At 40.4% G+C, this 19,468-nt stretch overlaps 1 protein-coding gene across 1 annotated transcript; it reads right to left on the bottom strand.

Annotated features, from left to right (window-relative positions):
* Positions 1-206: 206 nt before the first annotated feature.
* On the bottom strand, positions 207-3,970 carry LOC125886908 (sialic acid-binding Ig-like lectin 5). The gene is made up of 7 exons (XM_049573281.1): positions 3,925-3,970; positions 3,645-3,735; positions 3,228-3,542; positions 2,615-2,932; positions 2,178-2,456; positions 1,825-1,936; positions 207-1,656 (listed from the first exon to the last, which is right to left on the bottom strand). Exons 2-7 carry the CDS (start codon positions 3,715-3,717, stop codon positions 1,500-1,502), a joined length of 1,254 nt encoding a protein of 417 aa, XP_049429238.1. The 5' UTR covers positions 3,718-3,735; positions 3,925-3,970; the 3' UTR covers positions 207-1,499.
* Between the last annotated feature and the right edge of the window lie 15,498 nt (positions 3,971-19,468).

Below are 19,468 nucleotides of genomic sequence, written 5' to 3'. Positions count from 1 at the left end.
AGTAAACACACAAATTCAACAAATAGTTTGGGTTTCACTACATCTTTCGGGTACAGCTACAAAAATAACAGGATGTAATGTTGGTGTCTAACATGGGAAATGTTGTGAACATGTTGGTGTGTAGCCACAAGTAAAATGGATCAACGCAGAATGAAAGATTGTGAGTGCACACAGCAAAAACAGGAGAGAATCTTTTTACTGTCACACATCAGTATATTCTTTAATGCCTAGAACCAAATTGTGTCATCTTTAGTTTCTGTGTTAAATATGAAGATTAAGCAACCAGTATTTGTCTCCTTTTAATACATCCTCATTTCTGAGGTTACAGTATGGGGTAATGGGGCTGAGACAAAAACGTTCACATACTTTGAGGAACATCTGTTTGTGCGCTTAGCAAAATGTAGAAAGGTGAGATGTACAAAGTTTTAATGATCAATATAACACTTCCATTTCTCATGCTGGAGGAGGCGCTACTTCTTGTAATTAGTCCATACGTTATTTTGTCTTTAAAAAATATAAGCTACTTTAGCCGATGAACAAAAACACTCAAACCTTTAGTGTGAATCTCTGGTGCTGCGTGATCTGACAGGAAGTTATTCACTGATAATATCACGTCTAAAAAGTATTTTACACCTTACAGCCAAAATAGAAATAAAATCAGAAATCACACTTGGCCACGTGGCACCGTGCTACTTATAGTACTACTAATACTTTTTCTGTACGCACAGCTCTGTGGCCTTCCAGCAGGTAAAAGCTACATAGAACTGTGTAAAATACGAGTACAGTCTGTTTAGAAATGATTTAAATAAATACCTCTGAGGGATTGTGAAGCAGCAGAGCAACCTTTTTACATTAAAATAAATCAATTAAACCACTGCATCCTGTAGTTAAAACAATCCGGCTTATTAATTCAGTACCAGTTAATATAGCCACACTTCCAAACCAACTGCATTATCATTTGGCAAAGCTCAATTGCACACACATTGAAGCTGGCAGCAACCACACACACTGAAAAGACACAGTCTGTGGAGCAGGTTAAAAACCTGGCTACGCCCTGCCTACCTGACGTGTTGCATCTGTGCCCCATGTATTTCAGCTGTTACTGTCATACTACTCAAAAATGTCTTTTTACATACAAGATAGAAAACTATCTCTGAGGTGAAATGTAAATCCCACCCTGGTGATTTGACCGCCCAGCATCTGGTCAGTGTCAAAGTCATGTACAGTCATGATACAGAAAGCAAAACATAGACTGAAAACATGGGTCTCAACATGGAAAAGGAGAACTTTAAAAGTAATTACCATAATCACCATACAAATATAAGAAAATTGAAAGCTTCAGTTGAAAACAAAATTAAAATTAATAAACATGTGTGTTCACAAAATTGTGCAGAACTTCAAATCTGCAATACAGCAACAATATGAACTATGGTTCTGCCCCAACCAGGTCGATAGCACATTGTGGGATAATGATTGGCACATGGGGTGGCCAATGAAATTTAAGGTGTGTCCCGTGCCACCCCAGGACCCTTCCTGGATACGCCCCTGGTCCGTGGAGAAATAACACTGTATTCTTGTCCAACATCTGGCTGATTCAGGGAAGCATAAGTGTTCATGTCTTCATCAAGTTCCCTCTGTTGACTTTTCCCCCTGCAGCTGTAGAGGAAAAGAATGTAAAAATATAATCCTCTGACTTATTGACTATTAATCTGTTTGACTAATAATAATGTGTGTATATATATATATATATATATATATATATATATATAGATACATAGATAGATAGATAGATATAATATATTAATTATAATTTTGTGTTCTTACCGTTTGATGCAGATGATCAGGCTGGTGAGGAGGATCAGGTTCAGACTTAAAGACACACCAGTGATTATCCAGGGGAGGACTGCATTAGAGCTGTGGTTTGAATCCAACTCATCTAAAGAAAAACATAGTTTGAACTCCATTGAAACATTTTTTATCATATTTTTATTTTTTTAACACTTCTTACTCATTGCTGTATAATGCCATTTTAATATTACAAAAGCAGCATTTAAATTCACCATGAAACTAAATGTTTAGAGGCGATCTTGCTAATCTTACATAACATCACTGCAAACATCATTACAGACAGAAAGGTATTTGCACCATGCTCTGAGCAGATATGACAGACTACTCACAGTTCAGTCTGTTTTCAGTGTAGTTCTGGAGTGGAATTTCAACCTGGGCCCGACCCAGTTCATTGCTGCTGATGCATTTGACACTGGTGTCGTGGTAGTCAGCAGCAGACATGGTGATGATGCTGTTCACTGTCTGGATGCTGCTAGAGCTGGTGACTGTGAAGTCTGTGAGAGAAGGCCAGGTGATGGGTGCCAGGGGATTCCCCCGACTGATGCACACACAGACCAAGAGCTTTCCTTCAACCATGCACTGGGAACTGTTTAGGATTTTGGGGGAAACTGAGAGAAAGAAAGGTTGATCAGTTGTAATAATATAATAATAACAACTTGGCAACAGCTTCCTAACCCTAACAGATGGGTTGCAGATGACTGAATCATGATATATTCTAATATGATATTGTTCATATTTGGTAAAACAAACACTGCAGCGTACTTACATTTCACATCTAAGGTGACAGTTGTCTCCACAACACTGTGACCATAATCTGCCACACATGTGATGTTGGTGTTGTGGTGATCTGCTGTAGGAGTGAGGGTTAACCTTGCACCAAACAAAATGCTAAATAGATAACGTTCACCATAATCATAATTATAACCATCATCATCACTCTCAAGTCCAAGCTGTCCACCAGCCTTTGTCCATTTCCAGTGGATATTTGCTTTAACAGTGCACAAAGGAAACGCATCACATCGCAGTGTGGCTGCTCGACCCTCCTCCATGGAGGGAACGGTCACATCTGCTGTGTGGGTTGTTGCTGAAAATAAACACAATCAGAATTATAATCTGTGGTATTATTTGGGCTATGGGTGTTGCAACACACAGTGCTTACTAAATTTCTTTCAGTAGATATGTTTTCACTTCTAAACACTCATTGTGGTTTGTAACTCAACCTTTAAAGATGCGGTGAACTTTACAGGCACAATCAATGTTCACCATAATGCACTGGGCCTAAAATGTTACACACATTTTAATTTTCCATATGTGATATATGTTTCAATCCCACACAATAAACCAACAAACATTAGATAATAATGAGAATAATCACTCACCAGAAACTGAGATCTGAACCCTCTTTGGAAAGATGTACGTCTGATTACATTCCCATTCCAGTTTGAAGCCAAACTCATATTCTCCTCGTGGTAGGCCATCTAGGATTGAAGTGTCTTTTGTCTCAGATTCTACTGTGTCAACAACTTCTGCGCTTATTGTATTCTGTGGATCTCCTTTGAACCAAATCTTTCTATATGGAGCTGTAACTTTGTTTGTTGGAAAGGTGAATTCATATGGGATCCAGATGCAGTCGCCAGCTTCCACTTCAATGTGTGTGGTCACATTGATTGAAAACTCTGTGTCGTCAAGAGTTTCTGCAAAAAAATAAAATTAAATAAAGTAAAAAATAAATTAATATAATTGAATATATGATGTATTTATTGACATTTACTGCAGTAAAATACAATAAATCATACCTTTGACACACTGTAGCTGGCAGATCCTGGCCTTAAAAAACAGGCAGAGAATCACTGAGTAGATCAAAGTCATCCTTGTGTTCTGGAGGATCTGGGCAGCACATTAAATATTTATTAATTAATGACAAATATTACATTTAATAATTAACCGCTTCATTACCTTCCCACGTAGTATGTTCTGTATTAAAACAGTACCTTTGTAATTTTTAAACATACATAATAAATACTAATGAATGTTATACAAAGTCTTAGTATTAAGATGTAGAGTCTGTACACTCACCCTCCGTCTGCTGCCACTGCTGTTTGTTCCTGTTGCATCAGTGTCATCTATAAGATCTGTATTGCCTTTTTGAGGTAACTCATGAACATGTAGTTCTGTTATTTTTCAATAGTGAACAAGGAAGTGGTCATGAAGTGGTTTGCAGAAATGCATTAAACTATGCAGTGTAAGCAGTTGGAAGATAACTTGTGCACTCTGACAATAAAGTGAACACACAGAAACAACAATAACAACAAATAGTTTGGGTTTCACTACATCTTTCGGGTATAGCTACAAAAATGACATGATGTAATGTTGGTGTCTAACATGGGAAATGTTGTGAACAACACAACGAAAACAGGAGAGAATCTTTTTACTGTCACACATCAGTATATTCTTTAATGCCTAGAATTAAATTGTGTCGTCTTTAGTTTCTGTGTTAAATATGAAGATTAAGCAACCAGTATTTGTCTCCTTTTAATACATCCTCATTTCTGAGGTTACAGTATGGGGTAATGGGGCTGAGACAAAAACGTTCACATACTTTGAGGAACATCTGTTTGTGCGCTTTAACAACATGTAGAAAGGCGAGATGTACAAAGTTTTAATGATCAATATAACACTTCCATTTCTCATGCTGGAGGAGGCGCTACTTCTTGTAATTAGTCCATACGTTATTTTGTCTTTAAAAAATATAAGCTACTTTAGCTGATGAACAAAAACACTCAAACCTTTAGTGTGAATCTCTGGTGCTGCGTGATCTGACAGGAAGTTGTTCACTGATAAACAATATCACATCTAAAAAGTATTTTACACCTTACAGCCAAAATACATGTGTAGCGGATGAGGCACAACATGTCTGCCACAGCATGCCTGCAGAGGCCATTTTAATCAACTGAAGCTGCTACATTGACCACAGAAATCACACTTGGCCACGTGGTACCGTGCTATTTATACTACTACTAATACGCACAGCTCTGTGGCCTTCCAGCAGGTAAAAGCTACATAGAACTGTGTAAAATACGAGTACAGTCTGTTTAGAAATGATTTAAATAAATACCTCTGAGGGATTGTGAAGCAGCAGAGCAACCTTTTTACATTAAAATAAATCAATTAAACCACTGCATCCTGTAGTTAAAACAATCCGGCTTATTAATTCAGTACCAGTTAATATAGCCACACTTCCAAACCAACTGCATTATCATTTGGCAAAGCTCAATACACACACATTGAAGCTGGCAGCAACCACACACACTGAAAAGACACAGTCTGTGGAGCAGGTTAAAAACCCGGCTCCACCCTGCCTACCTGACGTGCTGCATCTGTGCCCCATGTATTTCAGCTGTTACTTTCATACCTCTTAAAAATGTCTTTTAATATACAAGATAGGAAACTATCTCTGAGGTGAAATGTAAATCCCACCCTGGTGATTTGACCGCCCAGCATCTGGTCAGTGTCAAAGTCATGTACAGTCATGATACAGAAAGCAAAACATAGACTGAAAACATGGGTCTCAACATGGAAAAGGAGAACTTTAAAAGTAATTACCATAATCACCATACAAATATAATAAAATTGAAAGCTTCAGTTGAAAACAAAATTAAAATTAATAAACATGTGTGTTCACAAAATTGTGCAGAACTTCAAATCTGCAATACAGCAACAATATGAACTATGGTTCTGCCCCAACCAGGTCGATAGCACATTGTGGGATAATGATTGGCACATGGGGTGGCCAATGAAATTTAAGGTGTGTCCCGTGCCACCCCAGGACCCTTCCTGGATACGCCCTGGTCCGTGGAGAAATAACACTGTATTCTTGTCCAACATCTGGCTGATTCAGGAAGCATGAGTGTTCATGTCTTCATCAAGTTCCCTCTGTTGACTTTTCCCCCTGCAGCTGTAGAGGAAAAGAATGTAAAAATATAATCCTCTGACTTATTGACTATTAATCTGTTTGACTAATAATAATGTGTGTATATATATATATATATATATATATATAGATATAGATAGATAGATAGATAGATAGATAGATAGATAGATAGATAGATATTAATTATAATTTTGTGTTCTTACCGTTTGATGCAGATGATCAGGCTGGTGAGGAGGATCAGGTTCAGACTTAAAGACACACCAGTGATTATCCAGGGGAGGACTGCATTAGAGCTGTGGTTTGAATCCAACTCATCTAAAGAAAAACATAGTTTGAACTCCACTGAAACATTTTTTATCATATTTTTATTTTTTTAACACTTCTTACTCATTGCTGTATAATGCCATTTTAATATCACAAAAGCAGCATTTAAATTCACCATGAAACTAAATGTTATCTTGCTAATCTTACATAACATCACTGCAAACATCATTACAGACAGAAAGGTATTTGCACCATGCTCTGAGCAGATATGACAGACTACTCACAGTTCAGTCTGTTTTCAGTGTAGTTCTGGAGTGGAATTTCAACCTGGGCCCGGCCCAGTTCATTGCTGCTGATGCATTTGACACTGGTGTCGTGGTAGTCAGCAGCAGACATGGTGATGATGCTGTTCACTGTCTGGATGCTGCTAGAGCTGGTGACTGAGAAGTCTGTGAGAGAAGGCCAGGTGATGGGTGCCAGGGGATTCCCCCGACTGATGCACACACAGACCAAGAGCTTTCCTTCAACCATGCACTGGGAACTGTGTAGGATTTTGGGGGAAACTGAGAGAAAGAAAGGTTGATCAGTTGTAATAATATAATAATAACAACTTGGCAACAGCTTCCTAATAGGGGTGTAACAGTACACAAAAATTTCGGTTTGGTACGTACCTCGGTACACAAGTCACGGTTCGGTTTTTTCGGTACAGTAATAAAAAAAATAGACACCTATTAAATATCTTTTACTTATTGGTAACCTTATTAAAACATACCACCACAGCAGTTCACTCTTTTTACACAATTTTGAATGAAACAAATGTGTATAAATGTATATAAAATCCTACAATTTCACATTGTTTGAATGAAAATAGAAATATAAAAGTGAAAAATAAAATCCTGCTGTTTTTTAACACATTTTTTGAATGAAAAATATAAATATAAATTTCTGCTTAAACAGTTTTACTCAATTAAAATAAAAAGTATAGTGCAGCTGGTCAGCTTTAAAGCCTGCTCAGATTCAGTTTTACTAGGAACTTACTTAGCTTTCCCACTTTGTTAAAGTGCAGTAAACAAAACATGCTTCAATATCTAAAGTGCAGCTTAAACAATTTTACTCAACTCCAGTGGCGTTGGTTATTTCTTTAGCATGATGGTCAGGGAAACGCTCTTCCTTTTTAAACAACGACGATATCGTAGCTTGCACCAGATTGCTTTTTCTAGTCGTGCCGGTTAACGTTCAAACTAGGGTGGTGTCGCTTTAGATGCATTAGCATGTTAGACGTATTTCAAACAACCAAACAAAATGCTAAATAGATAATGTTCACCATAATCATAATCATCATCATCATTACTCTCAAGTCCAAGCTGTCCACCAGCCTTTGTCCATTTCCAGTGGATATTTGCTTTAACAGTGCACAAAGGAAACGCATCACATCGCAGTGTGGCTGCTCGACCCTCCTCCATGGAGGGAACCGTCACAGCTGCTGTGTGGGTTGTTGCTGAAAATAAACACAATCAGAATTATAATCTGTGGTATTATTTGGGCTATGGATGTTGCAACACACAGTGCTTACTAAATTTCTTTCAGTAGATATGTTTTCACTTCTAAACACTCATTGTGGTTTGTAACTCAACCTTTAAAGATGCGGTGAACTTTACAGGCACAATCAATGTTCACCATAATGCACTGGGCCTAAAATGTTACACACATTTTAATTTTCCATATGTGATATATGTTTCAATCCCACACAATAAACCAACAAACATTAGATAATAATGAAATTAATCACTCACCAGAAACTGAGATCTGAACCCTCTTTGGAAAGATGTACGTCTGATTACATTCCCATTCCAGTTTGAAGCCATACTCATATTCTCCTCGTGGTAGGCCCCTTATCACAAAAAAGCCTTTTCAGTGACTCATCTCCATTGAAGTGATGGATTTGCTAAATGTCATTTTCTACAATCAATAGATAAATGTCATGTGATTATTTCCTATAAACTGATCATTTTGAAATGTCATAATCTACAATCCATTATGTGATATATGCGATGATTCACATAAAATAGTTTGATTAAAAGCATCATCTGAACTTTACATAGGAATCAGTAGATAAATGTGATAAACAGTCTATCACTAATATTAATTTACACATTTGGTGAATTTTATTAGGAAGACTTGAATTGTTAGATTTAATAGGTGTTCTTATCTACATATATTTGTCCCTTTGATGCAGGATTTATAGAACATGATATTATGCTGAAATGCTGAATTTTCTTTGTCACTTACGCATTAAGCCTGTCAGCAATATTCCGCCACGCCACCTCCCTTGCTTTATTAATTGCTGCAGTATTGCCTTTTTTTGTAATTACGTCCTTATAGTCCTCCGCTCGCTCCTTTTCTTTGCTTTTTGACATTCTGCAACATTTTCGGCACTCGACTAGTGTGGGCTTTTTATTTTCCCTGGGCGCGTGCATGAGTTGAGGCTTGAATTAGCATCAGTTGGAGCCAGCTGATTTCAGTTGATGGAACGGGCTGGCGCTAGATTGGGAGTTGGTGTTTAGTCAGACTTCAAGATTACACCTTAGTCTGGATATTCTTAGCTATGTTGATGGAATACCCCCCGGAGAGGTTGAAAGGACATATACGTTCAAACTATGTTGACACACAGCTGGTTGAATATCAGCGAAGTTTCCCTTCATTGTCTTCTGTTGCCATCAGCTTACACTGTGATCTGTAGCCTATAGTTCGGCTTTAGCTTCTAACTATCTTTGTCTTTTTAACCTGTTGTTGCTGCTGAGTCAGTTTGACATCTTGGATATATCCTTCAAACACATATTATAGACCCCTCTGCCTGCTTCTCTGTGGCTTTTTTGTTTTTCTAAAATTTTGAGAATATTTTTTCAGGGAGTGCAGTTAGTGAAAGTCTGGGCTCCATGCTTGCTCCAACAGCACGATGGACCATCCCAACAGGGCGGGAATTAGCGAAGCGTCATTTGAACTCCAGGAAAGACAAAAATAATTTTGTGTGTGTGTGTGTGTGTGTGTGTGTGTGTGTGTGTGTGTGTGTGTGTGTGTGTGTGTGTGTGTTTTTCACCTGAACAGGCAGCCTGTTGGTTTTCATTCTTTTCCATAATAGCTGACTCTTAACTTTCTTAAGTTGTGTAGACCATCACAGCACATATAAAATCTGCCTTAAATTTTGTCAAAATTAAAGTCTGCGTAAAGTAAAATTTGAGATTTCTCTGTAAACACACTATCCAGTCATTCATTCATTCATTTTTATCCACTTTTCCGGGGCCGTGTTGTGGGGCAACAGGCGGAGCAAAGTACTCCAGACATCCCTCTCCCCAGCGACTCTTTCCAGCTCATAGTGAGGGATCCCGAGGTGTTCCCAGGCCAGATAAGATATATAATCCCTCCAGTGTGTTTGGGGTCTGCTCTGGGGCCTCCTACCAGTTAAAAGTGCCTCTAACAGGAGGGCTCCTGATCAGATGCCCGAACCACCTCAACTGGCCCCCTTCGACACGAAGGAGCAGCAGCTCTAGTCCGAGCTTCCCCCGGAGGTCTGAGCTCCTCACCCTATCTCTATGAGATAGCCTACAAGCAGGTCGCCCCCTCATCTGTGATTGGGACTGCATATCTGGCACGCTAGAAAACTGGAGAAGTCTGACACGACTGACAAAGAGCATCAGCCAATGAGAGACGGGATACGTCCCACGTCAGTGCGCAGGAGGACGGAAGAAATGTGAGGAGGACAAGCCGCAGGGTTGCCACTTGCCAGGTCCGCTTATTAGCCGCGACTTTGGGCTTGTTTCTAAAGTGGAGTTGCTTATTTGGGTTTGCTCTCTAAACGTCACCTTTCTCTATATATATCTGTCTAATAAGTTATTTAAACGCATGATTGTCGCCTCTTTTGGGCTTGTTTCCATAGCCCTGGTTGCTTGTTTCTCTCCCAAGATCTGGCAACACTGACATGCCGGCCAGCAAGCAACAACAACAATGGCGGCGTCCACAGGATCACGGGAGCGCGTTGTGTTTGGACCCAGGATAATAAAGAATATCCATGCCTTCATGATGTGTTGTCTCGAAGTTTGGTGATGCCACCGCGTTATCTGGGGCTCTGTCAGCGAGGGCTCAGTGGCAAAATCTTGTGGTGTGCACACACAGGTCGTAATGCAGTTGGCAAGACTTCCGCTGACAGAAACACACGTCGCCAGGTATGAACACTCAAAAGATTACGATAGACTCTGTGACGCAAAATCAGGGTGAAAATCGTGTAATGTGAACTCAGTTTAAGGCTGAGCCCAGCCACCCTAAAGAGGAAACTCATTTCGGCCTCTTGTATCCGTGATCTCATTCTTTCAGTCGCTACCCAAAGCTCATGACTATAGGTGCGGGTTGGGAAGTAGATGGACCACTAAATCGAATGCTTTGCCTTCCACACACAGCGACTGCTTGACTTGAACGATCCCAGTCGACTAAGGGGTCTCTGACTGACGATTCGAATCTCTGACTTTCAAGGGGCAACCCTAATAGATAGATAGATAGATAGATAGATAGATAGATAGATAGATAGATAGATAGATAGGTTATCAAGTAATGCATCAAAGCCCAACACTGGTCAGTAATAACATTTACCAAGCAAGCAGAAAAAAAGCTCAGACTGGGGCCATCTTTACCCGTGACCTCACATACACGGCTCTGTCTCCAGGATGTTGTGTGTATATTCTGTACTATAAGTGGACCCGCAGAAAGTTCCAAGGACCCCCTACTGGACTGTCATCAAATCTCATGAGTCACTGCCCGCTTAAAGTTCACAGCTGTTAATATCCCAAATACTAGGCAGCTGTCTCTGGCGTGCCCTGGCCACTTATCACTACCAAATTAGTCCACTATGTGACATGAGAAAATGCAAAGCCCTGCAAAGTGAAATAGTCAGCATTTTTCCTCCTGTTCAAGCTTTGAGTAAAACATGATGAGTGTTGGTGAGTTGTGTAGCGTTCAGTCATGATATGGAAACATATCAGATGTCAGATTAATGTCTGTCACATCGGGAGCTCTGGCACTTGCTATCAAAATGTTTCCTCTTGTCCACTAGACCAGGAAAACTGAAAAGCTGACATATACACCTCATGAAAAAGACAAAGGCATTTTGCAGGGGAAAGAAAATACATCGACACTTGCTGGTGAGGAATGTGAGAAAAGCGTCAGAAGACATCATCACCCACTATTTCTATCGTGGGGATGGATGCAGGATTGCCTGCAGACAACTGCAGAAAGCGAATACATTTCTCAGTGAAACCCAATCACTCGGAGACAGTCATGTGATTTGTGAGGCAGGCGTCGTGCTGTGAGTGGAGTCACGGTGGGTACGTACTGGGCGTGAAGCACTCGCATAGCTTCTGGTTAGATCATCATCCACTCTGCATAACGTTTATGAGTGTGATGTCTTATTTCAGTTTATGACCCCCCCCCTCCTGGTGATCTTTTTAAAGTAGATTTCAGCATTAAACATGATCTCACTTCGTTTGAATGTATTATTTGTCTCCCAATTTTAGAGTAATTGATACAATCATGTGATGCATTAAATTTGGTCTTTATGACACCAGGCCTTTCCCCTTCACACCCTTCCCAAACACACATGCAGAGCAAGCCCCACTTTTTACTCTCACCTCTGTGTCCCTACGGACCCTATTAGCAGTGGAAATGTATACAGTTCCTGATGTGGAAAACAGAGCCAAGTAAGTGTTTGGCCCTTGGGGGGGGGGGATCAGCTGAGAAGTCACAAAGTAAATGGCGCATATTTGGAATCAGACTGTTGCTTTCAAGGCTAAACCTGTTTATTGAGAGATAAAGCTCACATATGGTGCAAATCTGGGCTGGAAGAAGATGGGAAAGAGAGCAAAAACACACACAACTGAAGCTACCAGCACAACAAAGTGCTAAGTAATAATCCCCCCACCAATGCTGTCCATGTCATTTATGGACCCTGATACACCAAGCCGACGGTCAGCTGTTGGTCAGTGCTAGGCCGGCGGTGAGCAGCTGTTGCCCTAGTGTTAATGGCATGTCCTGCACCTTTGGAAATCACTAGCAGTTCAGCTCTGTGCATGAGAAGAAAAATGGAAGAAAGGAAAGTAAACACATGGCTAAATTCAAGATGGAGTGAGATTGAAACAAACTTTTTATATATATTATAAATCAGGTAACAGTAGTGTTATTTTTTTCATCATTGGGCTCTTTAGCATAAACAGTTTGTGTAATTGCTTGCTAGTGCACGCTAAATGGGCTATGCTTTGTTCTTTCAACATCAGGTTATGTTGTTATTGTGCTAACCGGCTAACTAGCTTCTTAAATCCGTCCTGTCAGTCTTCAGGTTTCCTTTTTTGAATGACGAATACAGACTGCCACTGCCTGCTGCTATGGAGAGTTATTTCTTCTCATGCCGGCGCAGGATGTACATGCTAGTTGGCCACTGGCTGTAGTCTTTGCGGTGTTCTCAAGTGCAACTTTTTGGTCAAAACACAGGGGACATGAAGCGATGCAACAGCTGGCTTTTGTTGCCACTAGTTGTTTGATGATGGCTGATGTGGCTAAAACTCTTAATAAGGGAAAACATGATGATTACTTAAGAACAAACTCTTCAAGACGCTATGGTAACAGGACATTTTGTAATATTTTCTAGTTATCTGAATGTACATCCTAAGCACTTTTGCAAATGAGTCATTGCTCAGCTCTGACACAGCTGCTGAGTGACACAAGTTTGGTAAAGTGGTACGTATAGTCATACTGAGCAATCAAGTCATTTATTCCTTTATGAATACACTGCCATTACTTACCATTTTTGTGGCTCTGTGCAGAAAATTATGACCTAAATGCAGTTTCCATTGGTTTACCTTCACTGCTCTTACAGTGTTTTTTTTTGCCTGCAGCAGGCAGATGTGTTCAGAGTATGAACTCAGATAAACTCACAAAGTTAGTGCCTAGCTGGAGAACACTGCGGAGCATTTAGCAGCACTCAGGTGTTGCTGAAGACCAACACAGAGCTGAAGGGAGGGTGTGGACATCCTTTCGAGACTGTCCTTCCAAGAAAAGCAGCAGCACCAGTCTTTCAGCAAAGCCCCAAAAATGGTGTGTTTGGGCCTTTATTAGGTGGCTAAACACTAACCTATTGAGGCAGCGTTTGCTCAGCGCCGTTTTGATTTATGCATTTTAGCCATTTTGAAGCATTTTTCTGTTGTTATAGCGCCACCCAGTTGCCAATTAGAGTTAAATTTCTCCAGTCACCTTGAGGCGTCCTGTTCTACATATCTACCAAGTTTAGTAAAAATCGATATGGCAGTTAGGCCTAGATAAGAAATTAGCTCTCTAGCACCCCCATTTTGTTTGATGGGGTCAATAATGGAGGGGTCCCCTCAGATTATGTGTGGTTATATGCCTACAAAGTTGCGTGGTGATGGGTGAAACCCTTGAGATGTTACACACCTTTATGTGATGAGCCACGCCCTCCACAATATTCATTGCCTTATAGAAGCTCAGTTTTAGTAAGTTTTGCAACTTTTGCCAAGAGGGAACTTTAGATACTGGTCCCTAGATTATGTTCACCCAGTTTCATGCAGATCGGTCAAACTTCCTAGGAAGAGATCGATTTTAAGTGTTTTTCCAAAAATTCAAAATGGCGGAAAATTTGTATAGCTGGAAGTTATGTGTTTGTGGGGCACATTTGTTCCTCACGAGGAGAGGCATCTCTGTGCAAAGTTCCATGTCTCTACGACACACGGGGCATGAGATATGCCCATTCAAAGTTTGCAATTTCAATCGGTTGCTATAGCGCCCCCCTTTGGCCAATTGATGTAATATTGCTTCATTCGCATCCTCCCATGACCCTCTACCACTGTACCAAATTTCACATGGATTGACCAAGTGAGTGAGGAGAAAAACGTGGAACAGACACACACACAGACAGAGTTTTCGTCATTATATAAGTAAGATAGCAAGATAAGATGTAGATTTCCAGATATCTAGGATCTTTTACAAGTTTGTTCTCGTATAACAATTTTGCCTACCATACAGTTCTCAAGTTCAGAGATATTTGGGGACTTAGGGATGCTTTCATTCCCAGTTTGTTCCTCACTTGTTCCTTGGTAAGTACCCAGAATTCCATGTTCATTATTGTAAGATGTAACAGGTAATTTCCTTGTACAATCCTGCAGACTTATATCACTCAGCAGGCTTTTGCTTGTGATGTAATGACCTCAGCAGTACGATAATAAACACTGACCCTGCTGTGAAAAGAGGATGTTAAAATACATGCTCCGGTTGTGTGACATCAACAAGACCTCATCATTTATTTATACAACTGTCTTTACTACAGTCATCACAATGTAAAATTAAAAGCCTCAGTGTTTTGTTTCTTTCGGCAAACAGGAATTTTTTTGTTTCCTGTAAACCTTTTTTTTGTGACTTTGCCACAATATGATGATTCATCAATGAGACAGTACTCAGGAGAGCGGTGAGAGAGTGCTGCTTTGACATTGTTTTACAGCTGTCTGCAGGGCGAAAACAGACAATGCCTCACTCAATGGGAGCAGGAAAGAGGTTGACAGACCACTGTGTTTAAAGGGCACTAGGAATTCAGCGGCTTATGAAGCTTCGTTGCGGCAATGGGGGGCGGAAGCCTCTTTGGGGTGGGGGGGGGGCTTAATCTGTGGTGCAAGCCAACACACGTCTCAGGTGGCCGAGCTCCTTGATCACTGCACCATGAGAACCACCTGAACGGTCAGAGAAGGGGGAGGGTGGGAGCAGAGATAGGATAGAAAGGGAAGGTGTGGCCAGTATGTTATGGTAACTCCTTGAGTGACACAGTAACCTGCTATCTACACCCCAGTGACTTTTTCATTTATCCTCAGATGATTCAAAGTCATTGCACCATGCAGATCATAATAAGTAGAGTTCAGTATCTTGTTGCAACACATTGCTTGCCATGAAATGCTGTGGAGTACTTCCCTGAGCTCTGTGGATTGTCATGATGAACTTGTCGTCAAACACGACTACAACAATATGCTGTGATGTATTGCAGTTTTTGGTTACACTCCTGTGAGAAATCGCTCTCCGTGATCATGCTACAATCGCTGCACAGGAGACCTCCTACACGTGCAGATATGAGTCAAAGAAAGCTGAGGTTGTAACCCCGGCAAGGAGTGGCTGGTAAAGGCAAGGCCCTGGTGTGTATCAGGAGGTACGGTTCGCTGTTATGACTGGGAAGTTCAAACTCATTGAACCATGAGAGGGAAGAGTGGCTCTGGAGCTGTTTGAGCTGCTTGGCTCAAGGTTGGGGTAAAGCAGAAGGGTGGAGTTGAATTCTGGATGATAAATCACCTGACATGTCAGTGGAAGAGCTTCTACTGCTGCCTTTGGTTAGAGTGTACAGTAGGAATAACTGAGCGGCACTTTGTACAGCGATTCTTGGGAGAGCTCCAAACACTAAGTCAGGAATTTATTGATTTTCCCAATGTTGACTCAGTGAAACATGATATGTTAATGTTATGACATTTAAGTTTTGTTTCAGTTGTATTCATATGGGCAAGCCACCTTTTTCAACCCTCTGTCAAATTCCAGTGTGTATCCCTGAATTAAACTGGCCAAGTAGGATAATTGTAAGCAAAAATAGGTACGCACCGCATTGCTATCATGGCATGAATCTGTCGAAACAAGTATCAAACAATTAAAGCTAGAAGGGAAGTAAAGAAGAAACAACTACTTCGTTTTACAAACAGGAAAAGCAAGATAAAATGTCAAAGAAATAAGCCAGATGGTGCACAATAAAAAAGTATTAATGTAGGATAAGGCTTGAAACGTCATTAAATGTTTTGTGGTCAGCATCGCAAACCATCGAAACCCATAAAATCAAATGTACCATACTTGATACATGATTCCTATTGATGTGCGGTGGTTCACCACAATTGATTGCTCCCATAAGGAGACAAACCCTTGGCCACATCTTTCACATGCTCACATAGCTGGAGCATTTGTAACTCTTTCCTTTAGTCAGATGTCAGTCTAAAAACATGTGCATGCAGGTAAAACGGACATCATGACATGAACTGTATCTGATACTTTGATCTGGAATGATTAGCCATGATGTGCAATATTAAAGGGGAACTACAGCCATTTTCAAAATTAATACATGTTATTCTTACAGTCTGGCAGAATCCAAAAATATTCCTGAATCTAAACAACTCTCTTCCAAATCTAAAAACTAGAATGCTAAAACTCGAATTTGTGATGTTATCTACTATCTTACTATATAATGACAAAAACTCTGTGTGTCTGTTCCACGTTTTTCTCCTCACTGACTTGGTCAATCCATGTGAAATGTGGCACAGTGGTAGAGGGTCATGGAAGGATGTAATATTACATCAATTGGCCAAAGGGGGGTGCTATAGCAACCTATTAAAATTGCAAACTTTGAATGGGCATATCTCATGCCCTGTATGATGTAGAGACATGAAACTTTGCACAGAGATGCCTCTCCTCATGAGGAGCAAATTTGCCTCAAGAACCCATAACTTCCGGCTCTTCAGATTTTCTGCTATTTTGAATTTTTGGAAAAACACTTAAAATCAATCTCTTCCTAGGAAGTTTGACTGATCTGCATGAAACTGGGTGAACATAATCTAGGGACCAATATCTAAAGTTCCCTCTTGGCAAAAGTTGGAAAACTTACTAAAACTGAGCTTCTATAAGGCAATGAATATTGTGGAGGGCGTGGCTCATCACATAAAGGTGTATAACATCTCAAGGGTTTCACCGACCATCACGCAACTTTGTAGGCATATGACCACACATAATCTGAGGGGACCCCTCCATTATTGACCCAATCAAACAAAATGGGGGCGCTAGAGAGCTAATTTCTTATCTAGGCCTAACCGCCATATAGATATTTACTAAACTTGGTAGATATGTAGAACAGGACGCCTCAAGGTGACTGGAGAAATTTAACTCTAATTGGCAACTGGGTGGTGCTATAACAACAAAAAAATGCTTAAAAATGGCTAAAATGCGACGGATCGCTGGGGCTCCCCCTGTGGACCAATGTTTTTACCTCAACTACTAATGTACAGTTTTAACCCACTAACTATCCCACTTTTGGCAATGGTACTACTGTATTTTCAATAAAGCAATCGTACTACAAAATTCACAAAAACTCTGTCTGAATACATTGCTCTTCTTAATGGGTTCAGTTGACTATTTAATCTGCAATTTCAGAGTAACAGAGTAAAGCTTAAGCAGGATTTATACATCTGCATCGAATAAACGCCGTAACCTGTGCTGTAGCCTGACATACACCTCCCTAGAAATGTAACTACATGTAGCAGTGACACAGACCTCCTGTCTGTTTCTGTAAGCTGAAACCATTTCCCTCAGTGGAAACAAAGTTTTTATTTACTTTAAAGCCACAGTGTGTAGGAATTTCTCCCATCTAACGTTGAAATCGTATATTGCATTCAAACGGATAGCGCACTCTAGCGCCTCACTTTTTCAAACGCATAGCCGCTGTGTCCCAAAAAGCTATGTTTACATTGATGAAACCATGTCATCCGATACTTCATGGAGCATTCATTCAGGCTCCTGCACAGACACACGCGAAGCAAGTTGACAAACCGCCTCCTCACCATGCTGGCTGTGTTTACAACGTAGGACTGTTGGTCCGGGTGTAAATCGAAACAAACCAATCACGTCTTGTCTTTTGCCAGCTGACAAGTGGCTCAACTTAATACACCTCATCCCTCTCCTCGCATCACTGCACCGCTGACAGCAGAAATCTCTGCTAGTCGCCAGGCTAATTTATACAATGTAAAATGCCATAGGCTTTTGCTAATAATGTTAGCATGTTATATTTGTTTGGAAACATGTTTAGTATAAGTTAAATGTTGCTGTTGTCCCTGGCTTCATATGATAGGAGGAAATGCCTGCTAGCTGCTAGACAAATTAATATAATATAAAATGCCATAGGCTTGTGCTAAAAACATTAGCATGTTGTATTTGTGGGGAAAATGTGTCCAGCAAAGGACAAATGCTTTGTCTGTGAATGCTGTGAGTTATATGAAGCTGATTTGTGTACTTGAGTTCAAAATTGTTGCTATTAAGCCATGTTTAATGTGTCTTTTGGGTGTGTTTTCAATCACAAAAACACTGCCGCTGACTAGTGTTTTGGAGGTGTAACTGCAGAGTGACACAGACACACCACCGCACAAGTATAAATGCTCACAACAGCATAGACCATGTGCCTAAGCTATAGCGTTGACTCTGCATAGAGCTGGTGGCTGTGGTTTCTGGCTTGTAGAGAGAGTAGCTCACGTTCACAAATATTGATTGAACTTTCCTCAGTCATGGAAATAACATATTGGAATTCTTTATTTATGTGGTGTACCTCTTAACATTAACTACAAATTAAAAAGTTAAGATACTAACTTAAGTTGAAGTAGGATAAGAAGTGCTAGTATTAACACCACAAATGTTATTGTCCTTATGTTAATTGCTTATATGTTATAGTGCTTCATACTGGGAAATGTTCTCAATAATTAGTCCTCTTTTCAGTAAACCTCAGCCTCCCCTTTTCCCTGACCCCACAGGGTCAGCTGTGGCCAAGGGCCACGCAAAAGAAGAGGGCCAGTCAGAAACATGTCATTGCAGATTTGAGGCAGTGGGATGGTTAACCTGTGAAAACCAACCAGCCCCTGATCAGCACTTTGTAATTAAGACATTGTCATTTGATCTGTGAAGCAATAGCCTCAATATGTGTGCAATTAGGGGCTATCCTGAGGGCACAGCTTCCTGGTGGGTTTGGCTGGAGACATGTTAGAAATGAAGGCATCACAGGCCTAATGGCGACAGATAAACTTTACTTTTTTTTTTTTTTTACAACCATTAATCCATAAGATGGGCCTGAAAGAGGTGGGAGCACACTTTAAATGTGAGGATACCACAATATATTAAGGCCTAAAGCTGAAAGTGACTCATGTGCAGAGACCTGATTCGACATCTGGCAGAAATTGAGGATGTTTCATCCATTAACTTTGGCATCTGTGGAGAATTAATGAGTATGTGGGTAGCTACACTGAGCCTAAATAAGCCATCTAGTGCAGTCACACGGCTAACTTTAAAATGTGCCGTAGGTGATGAAAGCTAGTTAGAGGCTGGCTGGGTGAAATGAAGTTAAAGTGATTGCTGGAGGCCTTGGCACCTGTGTGCCATGCAGTACAGGATCCAGTAGGTAACTTCCCTGCAGTGGTTGTTACAGTCTGAGAAAGCTGCACATCTGGGGCCTATCATTATTTTCACCCAAAAAAGTTTACCATAAGCTTTCTGGAGCCCTTTTGCCCCAGCACACTCTTCCATAAAAAGAAAAATCATCTATTT

This window comes from Epinephelus fuscoguttatus, linkage group LG4 (assembly GCF_011397635.1).
Source record: "Epinephelus fuscoguttatus linkage group LG4, E.fuscoguttatus.final_Chr_v1".
Lineage (NCBI taxonomy): Eukaryota > Metazoa > Chordata > Actinopteri > Perciformes > Serranidae > Epinephelus > Epinephelus fuscoguttatus.
The sequence above is the reverse complement of the archived record's forward strand: the minus strand, read 5'-3'. Positions and strand labels throughout refer to the sequence as shown.

Coding starts and splice junctions, on each gene's coding strand:
- LOC125886908 (XM_049573281.1), bottom strand. CDS start 3,717: ATGACTTTGATCTACTCAGTGATTCTCTGCCTGTTTTTTAAGGCCAGG. Junction 1,937..2,177: donor CACTGAAAACAGACTGAACT/GTGAGTAGTCTG, acceptor GTTTTTCTTTAG/ATGAGTTGGATTCAAACCAC. Junction 1,657..1,824: donor CTGATCATCTGCATCAAACG/GTAAGAACACAA, acceptor TTTCCTCTACAG/CTGCAGGGGGAAAAGTCAAC.